The sequence below is a fragment of the Sphaerodactylus townsendi genome, linkage group LG06 (assembly GCF_021028975.2).
Source record: "Sphaerodactylus townsendi isolate TG3544 linkage group LG06, MPM_Stown_v2.3, whole genome shotgun sequence".
NCBI lineage: Eukaryota > Metazoa > Chordata > Lepidosauria > Squamata > Sphaerodactylidae > Sphaerodactylus > Sphaerodactylus townsendi.
In genome coordinates this window covers 60,674,352-60,687,022 of record NC_059430.1, presented here as the reverse complement: position 1 = coordinate 60,687,022, position 12,671 = coordinate 60,674,352, and the positions used below count along the sequence as shown (strand labels likewise).

At 41.6% G+C, this 12,671-nt stretch overlaps 1 protein-coding gene across 4 annotated transcripts in view; it reads left to right on the top strand.

The window, feature by feature from the left end:
* Nucleotides 1-12,671, top strand: part of HMGA2 (high mobility group AT-hook 2) — a 193,401-nt gene that overhangs the window by 158,829 nt on the left and 21,901 nt on the right. For 3 of the 4 annotated variants that reach the window (XR_007244920.1, XM_048502170.1, XM_048502171.1), the window contains one exon: nucleotides 3,556-3,588. The exons of the other annotated variant lie outside the window; for it this stretch is intronic. Coding sequence is in view for 2 of the 3 variants with exons in the window: in XM_048502170.1 (XP_048358127.1) it covers nucleotides 3,556-3,588 (33 nt within the window). In the remaining variant the exon portion in view is untranslated. The remainder of the gene's footprint in view (nucleotides 1-3,555; nucleotides 3,589-12,671) is intronic. 4 annotated transcript variants of the gene reach the window in all.

The window sequence follows — 12,671 nt, the reverse complement described above, 5'->3', positions numbered from 1 at the left end:
GGTGATTCAACAATAGGGCCTATGACACTGGTAGTCAGAGATTTACAACCTCTGAACCACGAATAAATAGCCCATTTGAGCCCAGTATCCAGACAAAAGTTTTCTTGCTGCATAGTCTGGCAATATTCCAAAAGCATTCAGCAGAAAAGAGGGCTGAACATTGGATGAGATGTGGTAAACCCCAGTGCCCTGTTTACATTTTCAGCTCTTTTCCCTTCTCACTCCCAAATCTATCTTTTTCCTTTCCCATCTGTAATTTGAGCCAAGAGCCTAGCTTGTATCGGAATGTTTTGGGTCTAATTATTACAAAAGGAAGCATTCTAAGCTTCTTTTTCAAGTAGCTGAGCATTAAACTGTAGTTTAGTATAGATTATACACAAAAATTTAAACTCATTGAGAAGATATCACTATCACACTAGCACACGCACACACCCCTACCCATTTCCTGTTCACAATGCCTTTCTCCTTACACAATAACATAGAGCTGCAAATGCACAAAGACATTTATGGTTAAATAGGTAGTTTGTTGTGGGTTTTTAAAATCTTAGTTGGCAACTTTCTTCCGTATTAAGTTATATTGCAGGGGATTGTCCCATGCAGGCAGATGCAATCCTTGGTAATTCTCCCTGAATATCAACTGCAAATCTTGAGCTGATCAGACTCCTTCTCCACGCTGTCCTTTGGGATTGAAGTGTTGCTGCAATATGGCTGTACATTTCAAAAGCTCTTGCTCTTTTTAATAATGTCAACCATTAGCACTCCTGTGGCCTCTTTCCCCTCCCCTGCCAATTACACCTGTACACATGTTTACTCCAAAACCACATCAAACCCACAGACATTCTTGCAGGCTGACTCATTTCTTCTGCTCAGAAATCCCCCTATTTCTTGGCTAGCTACCCTGCATTCATGTGACTCCAGCACACTGCAACTCAATGAAATCCTCTGAAACAGCTGCCAACTCGCCAAATTTTCCATGAATTAGGTCCTGACACTTCAATGAGAGGAAAGACAATGTCTGAAACAAGGCCAGCCCTGGTTTGCTGCCTAGTATGTGTCACAGTAATTCTACCCGCTGCCCTTCCATACAGTACTTCATACTTTACAGACCACCAAGCAGATCCCTGAATACTTTCAGTGCTGTTTGGGGTTGAAGCTGCCAATATGTTTTCTCAGCCTTTGGCACCCAGTGACTCCAGACTGGACCCAAAAGTTTTTCTGAAAGTTTATTTTGGTTTGTTTTTACTTTAATGAATAGCTGCATAAGAGAAAGCACAATAGAGTGTCCATTCATATATTTATATTTTAAAGCAAAGGGAAAATATAGTACGTTGAATGAATGGATATAGACCAAGGTTTACAGAAATCTTTCTTGTTCTGAGATTTTCCTCTATCTTCAAGCTGATGGCTGCTCTCTTTTATCAGGCTGGGTGATAGTTTATGATTTTTTAAATGTTGACCTGTGACATGAAGTACAATGGCTTAACATGCTAGTTTATCCTCTCTTTTTAAAATTTTAATACTTCTCCAATGGTTTCATTTCAGCCAGAAAAAGAGGTATGCCAACGGAAAGATAATTTATTTCACGTTATGATCAACACAGAGAACCTGAAAAAAAGATACCATCTCTACAATACTTATTTGCTCTCAAGTTTAACAAGGGAAACTGCTTTGGTTCAGATAAAGTTATTAAAGCTTTTAAACAGGGAAAAGATCCCTCAAATATAGTAAATTAAGAGCTCTGTTGATATGCATGAGTAGAAGATTTTACCATTGGTATGCAGCACTGTATAGTTTAGGGCTGAAATTGTTTGGACTTTGCTCCTACAGTAATTATTAAGTCAAGCTGAGATCTGTGAATGAATGAGTTCTATGTTTGAATAAGATCTCTCCTTTGGCAGGACTGGGATTTATTCTGCAATTGTAGAATTCTTCCTTCCATGATGGTGGTGAATTCTTGTTTCCATGTATTACCATGCCTTTTCTCAGTGTTTCCCAAAGTTTTTACCAAGGACCTATTCAAATGTAACAAACTTCACATAGAGGTGGTCTAAATAGACTTCCAGAAACTGACATTTCTCAGGGGCTGTAACACTGAGATTATTTCCTCTCAATGGAAAATCTTCTGACATCAGCAAGGCCTACGGAAATATAGTGCTATCTACACAATCTGAAGTATCCAAGTATTGTTATTTTTTAAAATATTAGGGATGGGATCCAGCCAGCTTTTTTACTCAATATTGCCCAACTTTTCCCCTTACTGCAGCTCCTGATTCATATGGCTTTCGTCCACACAGGTCCCATGATGCCCAACATAGCTTTCCGTTAGTCAAAGAGACTTTTCCTCCCTTTCCGCCAATGGAAAAGTTGAGTGAATCCCACCTATGAGCCTTACAGAAACCATTTGAAGCTATTCTGTGGATCTGAACCCTTGACCAAGAGCTGAAACCTCCCTGTACAAGCTGTAATGAATTGCCCCTGCACCCATTCCTCACAGCTTATTGAATACAGAATTCAATAGGAGTTAAATATTTTTGACAACTTTTCTATAAATTTGAGCTTTGGTTTGTTGAAATCTGGTCCTAAATTGATGTCTTGTATTTTGTTCCAAAGGATACTTCTTTATCTGTAAATGAGTATGTGTAGTTAATTCCTTTGTCAGCTCTTTGCAGAGTGACTGAACTATTTTCCTTTCAAGAAGCTGCACATTCTCAGGGATAGACAATTCTTGCATGTTCCAAAGGGAATGAAATCAGAACCTTGTTGTTCAACAGCCCATTGTATTTTAATCTACATCTTTAGAGTGAACAGAAAATTGAACACATGCTTAAAAATACTTCCCACTCAAGTTCCAGATGCAAAGGACAAATAGGAATCCTTTAGAACAGAATAATGTTGTACACAGAACAGTATGGCCTCAATAATAGCAACTGTTAACCTGTCACTTTAGGTTTATGTAGCATATAGTGGTATATCATTAATCTTTAACATACATCTGTATTTTCTCCTGAAATACTATGAAGAACAACAGAATATACTGTACAACTATATCTTGCATGTACTTCTGGCATCCATCTTGAAATCATGTATGCATGATTTTAACTGCATGCAGCTGAACATAGAGATTATGCAAAAAAATTGGTTACCAACTATTATTAATTGTTCAGTGTTGTGAAGGTTCCTAATTAATCAGTTCCTAATTAATCAGTTCCTAATTAATCAGTTTGATATAACAAAATGGTAAAATATGTAGTTCTAGACATATACTCAGAACAGGGAATTTGTACTATCTTACAGATCTCTTACATATTTTGTACATCTGTGTTCCAGTGGTATTTTCTCCTGACGTTTCACCTGCATCCTCTGAAGATGCCAGCCACAGATGCAGGCGAAACTTCAAGAGAAAATACTACTGGAACATGGCCATACAACCTGGAAAACCCACAACATCATAGTGATTCTGGCCATGAAAGCCTTCAACAATACATATTTTGTACAGTTTATATGAAATCAGGATCCTGAGATATACTCATTCTGACGCTTTGTTTTTCTCTGCAGCCACAACAGGTAGTCCAGAAGAAACCAGCTCAGGTAAGAAATGGATATGGAAATTATTTAGGGAGTGTTAAGCTCAGTAGCTGACAATAAAATTATGTGTAGGGAATGGAAAGGAATGTTTTGACACTAGTCAAGATGATTTTATTCAGATTACACAACCAAGACTCTTGTGCTGCCATATATTCAACTTGCATGAATTACAGCCCACTTTTGGCAGTTTGTTGTTTTAAAGGGAATAGTTTTGCATCTTCTCAATTAATGTTTGTAGATGAACTAGCATCAACGCCCATTGTGGGGGAGATGCAATGAGCCCTAGCAAAGGGTGGAAGAGGAAGCATCTCCCCTGCAATGGGTTTCACTGGGGCAGTAGTGCCCCCTCCTTGCTCGCAGCACGACTCTTGGCACTTACCTGGTTCTGGGTCTGTGATTGGGGGGTGGGAAAGACTGGAGAGGAGTGGCTTGGGGTGGGGAGAGTGCAGCAAGGTGAGGCTTGGGGTGGCAGATTGGGGTAGGGCGGACGGAGTGGCTTCAGATGGGGGGAGGTCGGAAAGGTGAGAGTTCTGGTGGGGGAGGGGGCAAGGTGAGGCTTCGGGTGGGGGAGGGTTGGAAGGTGTGGCTTGGGATGGGGAGAGGGTGAGAGGTCTGCAGATAAGCAGCTCTGTGGGCCTGGGTGCTGGGCTGTGGATCAGCTGTACTGCAGCCCAGGCTAGCTGTTGGGGGTGGGGGGAGGTGGCAGGGCTCCTGGGGACCTGCTGCTCTGCAGGCAGGAGGAATTGAATGTTGTTCTGCTCCTGCATTGGTTGTTGTGGCATTTGATTCTTTTTTTGTTTTATTTTTTTGGATTTGAAGTTTATGTTACTGACTTTAAGAATAGAATTTGAGAATGGCAGTTATTCTGTGTGAATTAATATGAAGTACAAGAATAGATTGTGTGAGGTTCAGAATAAAAATGGTTTGTTTCTGCTAAATTTGGCAGAATTTTAGTCAACCATTTTGGCAGAATTTTAGTCAACCGATTGAAATTTTTGTATTCTCTTTCATTTAGTGCGATGAAGGTTTGGGGCACCACTAGAAAGAAGTGTGAAATGCAAATCAAAGCACAACAGATTGAACAAAAAAAAAGTAGCCACTTGGTAAATAGGAACATGTGCTATTTAAAATATAATTAATGAAATAATTATAGAAAGGGATTATTTTATTATTTGGATAATGACTCATATTTCAGTCTTCTTGGAGCCACTTGTTAGAGATTTGCTGCTCAGCACTTATCCATAGGATTCCTGATCAGGAACTTACAACCCAATTTAGATGGGGGGATGACTTTGCTGTGGAAGTGCTGGAGGGCTGTGCCAGTGAATTTGCCCCCTCCATTGGTGTAAGGGGCACCCACGCCAGCAGACAGTGCAAAAACACCAGTGTTCCACCCCCCACCCCCCAGCTTTATGGCAGGCAAACCCAGAAGTCCAGGCCATCACAAAGCTGTGCTGGTGTCCAAGTGGATGCCAGTGCAGGGCAGAGTTGGCTGGAACATTCCTGGGGGTGGAGCTGATGCTAGTTGGCTTCCACTGGCATTCCAGACTGGGAACGCCAGCTCCCAGCCCTGCTGACTTATGCTGCATGAAAGTCCAGTGTAAGTCTGTTTGTCCTATGGGGCAATTCAGGCGGCTAGAGGGATTTAAACGCCCCCTCCTTTCCACGCTGCCTGAAGTCCCCATGAAGGCAATGCATCACCACCTTTGTAGTGGCATCCCTCGCCACCTCCATGTACCCGCCCCCCAATTTAGATTGCATTGTTAGACTTTTATAACAAACTAAATCAAAAAGGTGGACCGCAGAAAGAATGATCCAAAAACACAGTGCAGAGTATATCTCTGCACTGTGGCTTGGATCATTCTAGAACAGAAAGCAGAAGACATACTTTCTCTGTAGCTCACCTTGAATCCTCTGACATGATCAGTCCACACCAGTATGGGCCCTCAAGCAGCCACTTGGACAGTGAAGCAACTCAGCACATTAAATCTTAGAATCAAATAATTGGCAACTCTATATTTCAAAAGCTTTAAATATTAAACAATTGAAAGCTATAATGCCTGGGAAGAAGGAAAATTCTGTCTGTAGTTCTGAGATAGTTGTTTTCTTGTTCCCTATAACCGGATAGCTGAATCTGCATATTTTGCCATGTGCTTTCAAAATATGCAAACAGCGCACATCAATCATTGCATTGTTTTTCATTTGTTTTGTGTCTGCTCATAGAAAGTAGGCTGAGAAAGAATGAGAGACTGACACAGGGTTACCCAGTATATTTTATTGCTAAGCAAGGATTCAAACAATGATCTCCTACAGCCTGCATTCAATCCTCCATACACCTACATCATGCAAAAGGAAAGCATTTTCTCATGTCAGGATTTGTTAATTCTTTCTTCTCAGCAGCGAAGTTTGTCAGGAAGAAACATAGCAGGCAAGTCAGTCATAGCAATGACTATCATAGCAGTGGTTCTCCCCATTGACTAGAAAGTGGGAGCAGGCAGAATAATTTGTGCTTTCTTGGCTTCTTATTTATGGGTCTACAAGGGCTAGAGGTGTTCATTTTTTGGTAAATAAGATCTGGGGAATCTAGGCCCGCAACTGTCCTGTACAAGTATAGGTGGCCTGTCCTCGAATTGGACAAACATGGCCCAGACAACTGGGCCATATGTTTCCCTCTCAGTCTATTTTATTTTTCCCTTTTATTCTATCCTGTCAAATTGGCCTGCAAAAGTAAATAGTTCATGGTCAAAATTAACAAGGGTATGAGCTCATGCAGGCTTCCTAATCTGAGCTGTCTAAGGAAATAGTAATAAATTATATAAACATATGGACTACATGGAGTTTCATGGAGGATAATGTAAATCTTATACTACATTCAGAGGAATCACTTCCTTTTCCATCTGTTTCCTTCAAAATATCTTCACAGATGGTTTTTCATGGGACATTATGGATTAAGTTAGAAACATATCAGTATGTGAGACTTGGAAATATTGCACCCAAACAAGCTGACATATTTCATTACAGTTTGGATCTGAAAGATCTAGCTTGCTCTAGATTCTTCTTCTACCTGAAAAGCAAATTGCAAGTTCTTTCACCAATCCTGTAAGGGAGAGCTGGAGTCAGAAACCGAAGACCCAATCCAAAGACCCAGCTACGTGAGTTCAGAGATAAGGGAAAAGCTAGAGCCAATGATTCTATCTAGTGGGCAAAAAGAAAGTAATATAATGCCCAGGAGGCAAATAGGCTAAGAACATAGATTTGAAATCATAACACCCATATGTACAGTTCTATCATTTGGAATCTGCCTTGAGTCTCAGTGAGAAAGCTATATTATAAATGAAGCAAGAAAGTAAGTAAATAAGAAAATAGTGTAAAAGTATACACTTTTCTACAAGATCTTTTAAAACTTTCTGCAGGCTTGCAAGGATATCAGGTATCCTATCACAGGTTCCCCAAGGGAGTTCTTCCTGTCGTTATGAATAATTGTGTCAGTATTTTGTGGATAAACACAAATATTATTCCGCATGATTCAAGAGGTAATACCAATAAGATGTTTAAACTGTTCCTTCTGGTAAAGGGAGGTTGATTTTTTCTTACTACGTGTTTGGGAGACAGACATCCCAAGCACAGTTGCAGCTTTCTCAATCCATGGCCATAGATGGTTGTAACTATGATGATGATGGAATTGAAAGCAGTCTACATGGGACAGGGGTGTACACAAAAGTGTATGGCCAGGAGAAGAAATGGCAATTATGAGAAATCATCATCAAATCCATCATGCTCAGTAGCATATCGGGCAACAAGTGTTCTCTAGCATTTCCAGTCTTGGGTGAGTGTTTCAGCCTCTTCCCATGCAATATTCAGTACCTTCAGGTCTTGCTCAAATGTTCTTCTCCAAATGTTTTGGGAGTGTCCTCGTTGTCATTTGGCATCAGGAGGTATTCACCACATTGCCATCTTTGGGATCCAACCATTCTCCATGTGAAGGACGTGATCAGCCAGTCAGTCTTCTGTGTGCAACGATGGTATGGAGTTTGCACGTGCCAATTCTTTGGAGCACCTCTTCGTTAGTGATGTGGTCATAATATTGGATCTTCAGGATCTGGAGTAGGCATTTTTGTTGGAAGTTGTCGAGCCTGTTGTTGACACTTGTTGATGCCTTCCAGGTCTCACTAGCATAAATGGCTGTCAGGATCACAATGGAGGTCATGCAGAATGCTTTCCCAGGGACTGAGAGGAGTGTGATGCTCTGCCAATTGGTGCAGTTGGAGATATAGTCCTTCTTGGAGAACTTGACCATGGACCTCTTTGCCAATCTTCTGGGACTGCACCCCTTTGCCAGCAATTGTTGAATAGCAACGTCAGTGCTTCTGCCATTGCCTGCCCACCATGTTTCAGAATCTCTGCGGGTATTTCATCCAACCCAGCTCCCTTGTTGTTTTTGAGAGTCTTGATTGCAGTCTTTACTTCTTCAATTGGTAATCTCACCAGTGTTCATTTGGAACTCGTCTTGGGCATCTTCTGAATCAAAGTCATATGTGGTAGCCGGGCCTGGTTGGTTGAGGATTTATTGAAAGTGTTCAATCCACCTTTTGTTCTGCTCCTCTTGGGTGGTTAGGAGCTTTCCATTCTTGTCCCTAATCGGGACATTAGAGCTGTCCTTGGTTCCAGTCAGTTCACTGATGATGTGGTAGAGGGTTTTAAGATAATTTCAGTCATCTACTTTTTGTGTTTCTGCGCCTTTCTGTTCCATCCAATCCTTCTTGTCTTTTCGGCAGCTTTTCTTAACAAGTCAGTCAAGCTCTTCCATTTCATCTGCACCTTTAGCCTGCTCCCATTTCAGTTTTATGGATTTTCTTTCATCTATCAGCTTCCATGTTTGGTCTTGGATCCAGTGTTCCTTCCGTCACCCTCAGCATCTCCCAATAGTGTTTTGGGCACATTCTGTGATGGTGTCCCTAAGATTACTCCAGCCATTTGCCATTTTCTTGAGAAGGTTGAAGCAATTATGGAGTTCCAAGGCAAAGGTGGTGGCAGTGGCAGTGACTCTGACTAGATAATAGTCTGATCCAACATCTGCCTTTCTGTAGACCCTTGCATCATGCATTGCTGACCTCCACCTCTGGCTGTTACAGATGAAATCAATTTCATTGAAGGTTTGCCCATCTGGTGACTGCCAAGTCTTCTTGTGGATCCTCCGATGTTGGAAATATGTGTTTTCAACACACAACCCATTTTTTTCCAGAACGACAGCAATCGCTCACCATTGTCTCTGAGCTGAACAGAGGATGTGTGAGCTCCAATCACATTCTCAAATCCTTGTCGGCTGCCACCTAATTGGGCATTGAAATCACCAATCAGGAGCTTTAGGTCGTGATTTGGGATGTTAGCAAAGACGTATTGGAGCTGTTTGTAAAATTCATTTTTGTTGCATCATCTGCACTGTTCGTTGGTGCATAAGCCTGTACAACAGTTGCTTTGTCATGTCCATGAGCAAAACAGGCTGTGATGATCCAGTTGTTGATGGGTTGCCAATTGATGAGTGCTTTTTCAGCTCGTTTGCTCAGGATAAGGCCGACCCCACATTCATGTCAATGTTCATGACCCACTTACAAGATGGTGTTGCCATTGCTGTTGATCCACCCATTTGTTGTCCAGCTGACCTCACTGTCACCTAGAATGTCCAGTTGGTAGTCATCAAATATCTGTAGGAGTTGGGCAAGTAGTCTACTTTGGTAAAGGGTTCGTATGTTCCATGCTCCAACGCTTGTAATGTTTTTGGCAGAGAAGATCGTTTCTGACATCAGGTACCGGACACGAGTGCTGGTTTGCTCTCACATCATGTTATGTGAAAGCAATCTCCCTCCTGGTTTACCGGAAATGCTTGAAGTTCTTTTTGTTGTTTCCATAGTGATTGGGGTTTTATGGGGATGGGTTGCTAACTTAACTCTCAACCCACTCCTTTTGCATCCGGGCTTGGGACCAGCAATGGTGGAGTTGTGATGAGAAATAACAGGGTGAAAGAAAAGATCACAATTAGAGCCTATTTCCCTATTTGGTCCTATTTCAGTCGAAGGATCCGTTGGGAACATATCAGCCATCTATGATCTTATTTTGACAGTTGAAACTGACTTGGGTTCTATTTCAGAGATCCTATTATGTTAGCTTGGTGGCGTTAATTTGTGCCTGCTATGTTCACCAGGCCTGTGCATATGCAGTATAATGAAGTAAAACATTGTTTTATTGCTGGTGGCTTGGGCTTAAACTTTTTAGAGTGGTATATTTTCAAGGATGTTCAGATTAGATTTTTGCTTTACATTAAACTGGTAATGTTTGTTGCCATCTCTATATAGTAACTGGGTTTGTTTGTTTTTTTAGATCATTGTACATCATACAATACTCCCCTTTTTTTACCACAATTCTATAAATGTCACTGTGTTCTAGCTTTTAGACACACTACATGGCAAATACATTCACTAAATCTTACTTGCGAGACAGATGCTTTCTTGCTTAGAGCCAAGAAGGCTCTGTGTAAAATTCAGCAGTATTTTCAGACAATTACAGAACCCTGAGGATTCCCCATCTTGCAGCTGGAGAATGCAATAGCAGATTCCACTGGGAAGTGATATTCTCTCAGTATTAATACAAACTCTTAAATCATTAGATATGTGCGGTTCTCATGATAGCTTTGAAATGATTTATAACAACAGGGAGAATCCCTGTGGTGAACTTGAGTTACAAAAGGATAGCAGATCTACCAGTGGAGAAAAGTACTTATGTATCTCTCATATCCAAATACGGCAAGTTTCTTGAACTGTCATTGATGCCCTAAAACTAGACTGATCTTTCCAGTAAAATGTACTATAGTCATTTTGTTTGTTTAAATTACCAAAAAAACCCAAAAGGACAAAATTGGCCAGTTTCCTGCTTCGCAAGCCATTCGCAACAGCTGTATCTTAAGCCTAAGTATCATGTAGATGAAATACATTGTAGTAATAATACAAAGGAAATACTTATTCTTGGGGAAATGTTATAAAAATGGTCAGAGTGAAACTTTTTAAAAATAACAGGACATACTTTATTTTTATATTTTCTGGAGCATAAAAATAGCATGCAGAAGTATCTAAAATTTTGAATAGTCTGATGTTCTATAAAAAAAGGGCTGAAAATACAATGTCTTTAGAATGATTGGCATCATTATAAGCCCATCTGTTTACAGGAAATCATATATTACCAGATTATATATTAACATTTAGTATAATCCTTGCGGTCACATGGCTTGGTCTAAGAACCAGTCTGTTTTAGTTGAACATCTTTTGTATATATTGGAATGGTGGGGAGAATATGTTCCCTGGACCCATGGATCAGAAACTTCGGCCCTTTCCGCATGGGCCAATTAAACTGGGATAACACTGGGATAACACTGGTAAAAAACCTGGTGTGAGGGGGACTTTGCATGGATCCTGATCCTAATGTGAATCCACTCCACATTTCCCCCTCAACCCAGTTTTTTTGACAATTGGGTTATATGCGATTCTTTTGTTCTAATCTGGCTTGGCTGCTGCTGTGAGCCACATTAAAACATGAGAATTGCACATAACCCAATTCTCAAAAACTCCTTCCCCGGCTCCCATCTGCAAAGCAATGCAGGGGGAATGGGCTGTAACATGGCCCGGGGGCAGCCCTGCCTGCTTCACAAGCAGGCAGCGGGGGGAAAGGCAGGCAGGGGCAGGGGGGGAAGTGCCTTCATGAGAAGGCGTGCACCCTGGCCAATGTCCACAGGACAGCCAGCTGTGCAAAGGGGCTGGGGTGAAGGCAGGTTCATATAACCCACCTTTCCCCTGCTTTTATTGACCTGTGCGGAAAGGATCTTACAGAGGCTTATAGCAGAAAATGTTTGCATTATACCTCTAAAATATTGTTTTCAAAAATGCTTTTTCTAATACAAAAGAGATTGACCTCTGTGTCAGAAAAAGTAATAAATAAAGTTGTCCTTGGAGTCAGGAATAATATAATTTTTTATCCTTTGTATCCGAGGTAGGTATGCACACTAATTGTTGCAGGTTTCCCTGATGTTTCTGAACTACTGTTTGCATATTCTTAATACAAATTAGAATGATAAAAAGCCACTAGGACTTTCAGGGTTTTTGCTTTACTAAAACAAACCAATTCACGTAATTATTTACACAGTCAATGTGAGCTGATGGCTGTAAAGATTTTAATCTGTTTTTCATTGTGAATACTCCAACATACAATTTAAACTCTCCTAAAATTGGGTTGAGCTTTGAGGTGGTGAGTTACTTTCAGAGGATTAGTACAAAGCCCACTGAAGAATGCTCCATGGAATACTTAATTCATTTCTTTCTTCTGATCTCAACAGCCAAACCCCAATCAACTGGAGCATATCTACCATATATACTTGTGTATAAGCTGACCCGTGTATAAGCCGAGGCACCTAATTTTACTGCCCAAACCTGGGAAAACTTATTGACTCGGGTATAAGCCGAGGGTGGGAAGCCAGGAGGCAGAGGGAGGTCCTTATTTGGGCAGTGAAATCAGGGGGAGTCACTGCCCAAATAAGGAGCTCCCTCTGCCTGCCGGCTAGCTGGGCTTTGTCAAACCCAGCCAGCAGGCAGAGGGAGCTCCTTATTTGGGCAGTGACATCAGGGGGAGTCACTGCCCAAATAAGGACCTCCCTCTGCCTGCCAGCTAGCTGGGCTTCCTCCAAACTCCAGCGGCGGGTGAGAGAGGAAGGCTCCTTATTTGGGCAGTGACTCCCCCTGATGTCACTGCCCAAATAAGGAGCTCCCTCTGCCTCCCGGTTTGAGGAAGCCCAGCCAGCCAGGGTGCCTCGGGGTTCCCCCCTCACTCTGGAGGAGGGCAGCGACAAGGGGCTTCCGGGCTGCAGGGAGGTTGACCCAGCTAGCCCCCAGCCTGCTTGCCATTGATAGAAAATGGTGACTCGCGTATAAGCCGAGGGGGCTTTTCTCAGCCTTTAAACAGGGCTGAAAAACTCGGCTTATACGCGAGTATATATGGTAGCTAAGTACATTAATTATTCAAAATATTTATGTTTCCCTTTCTCCTGA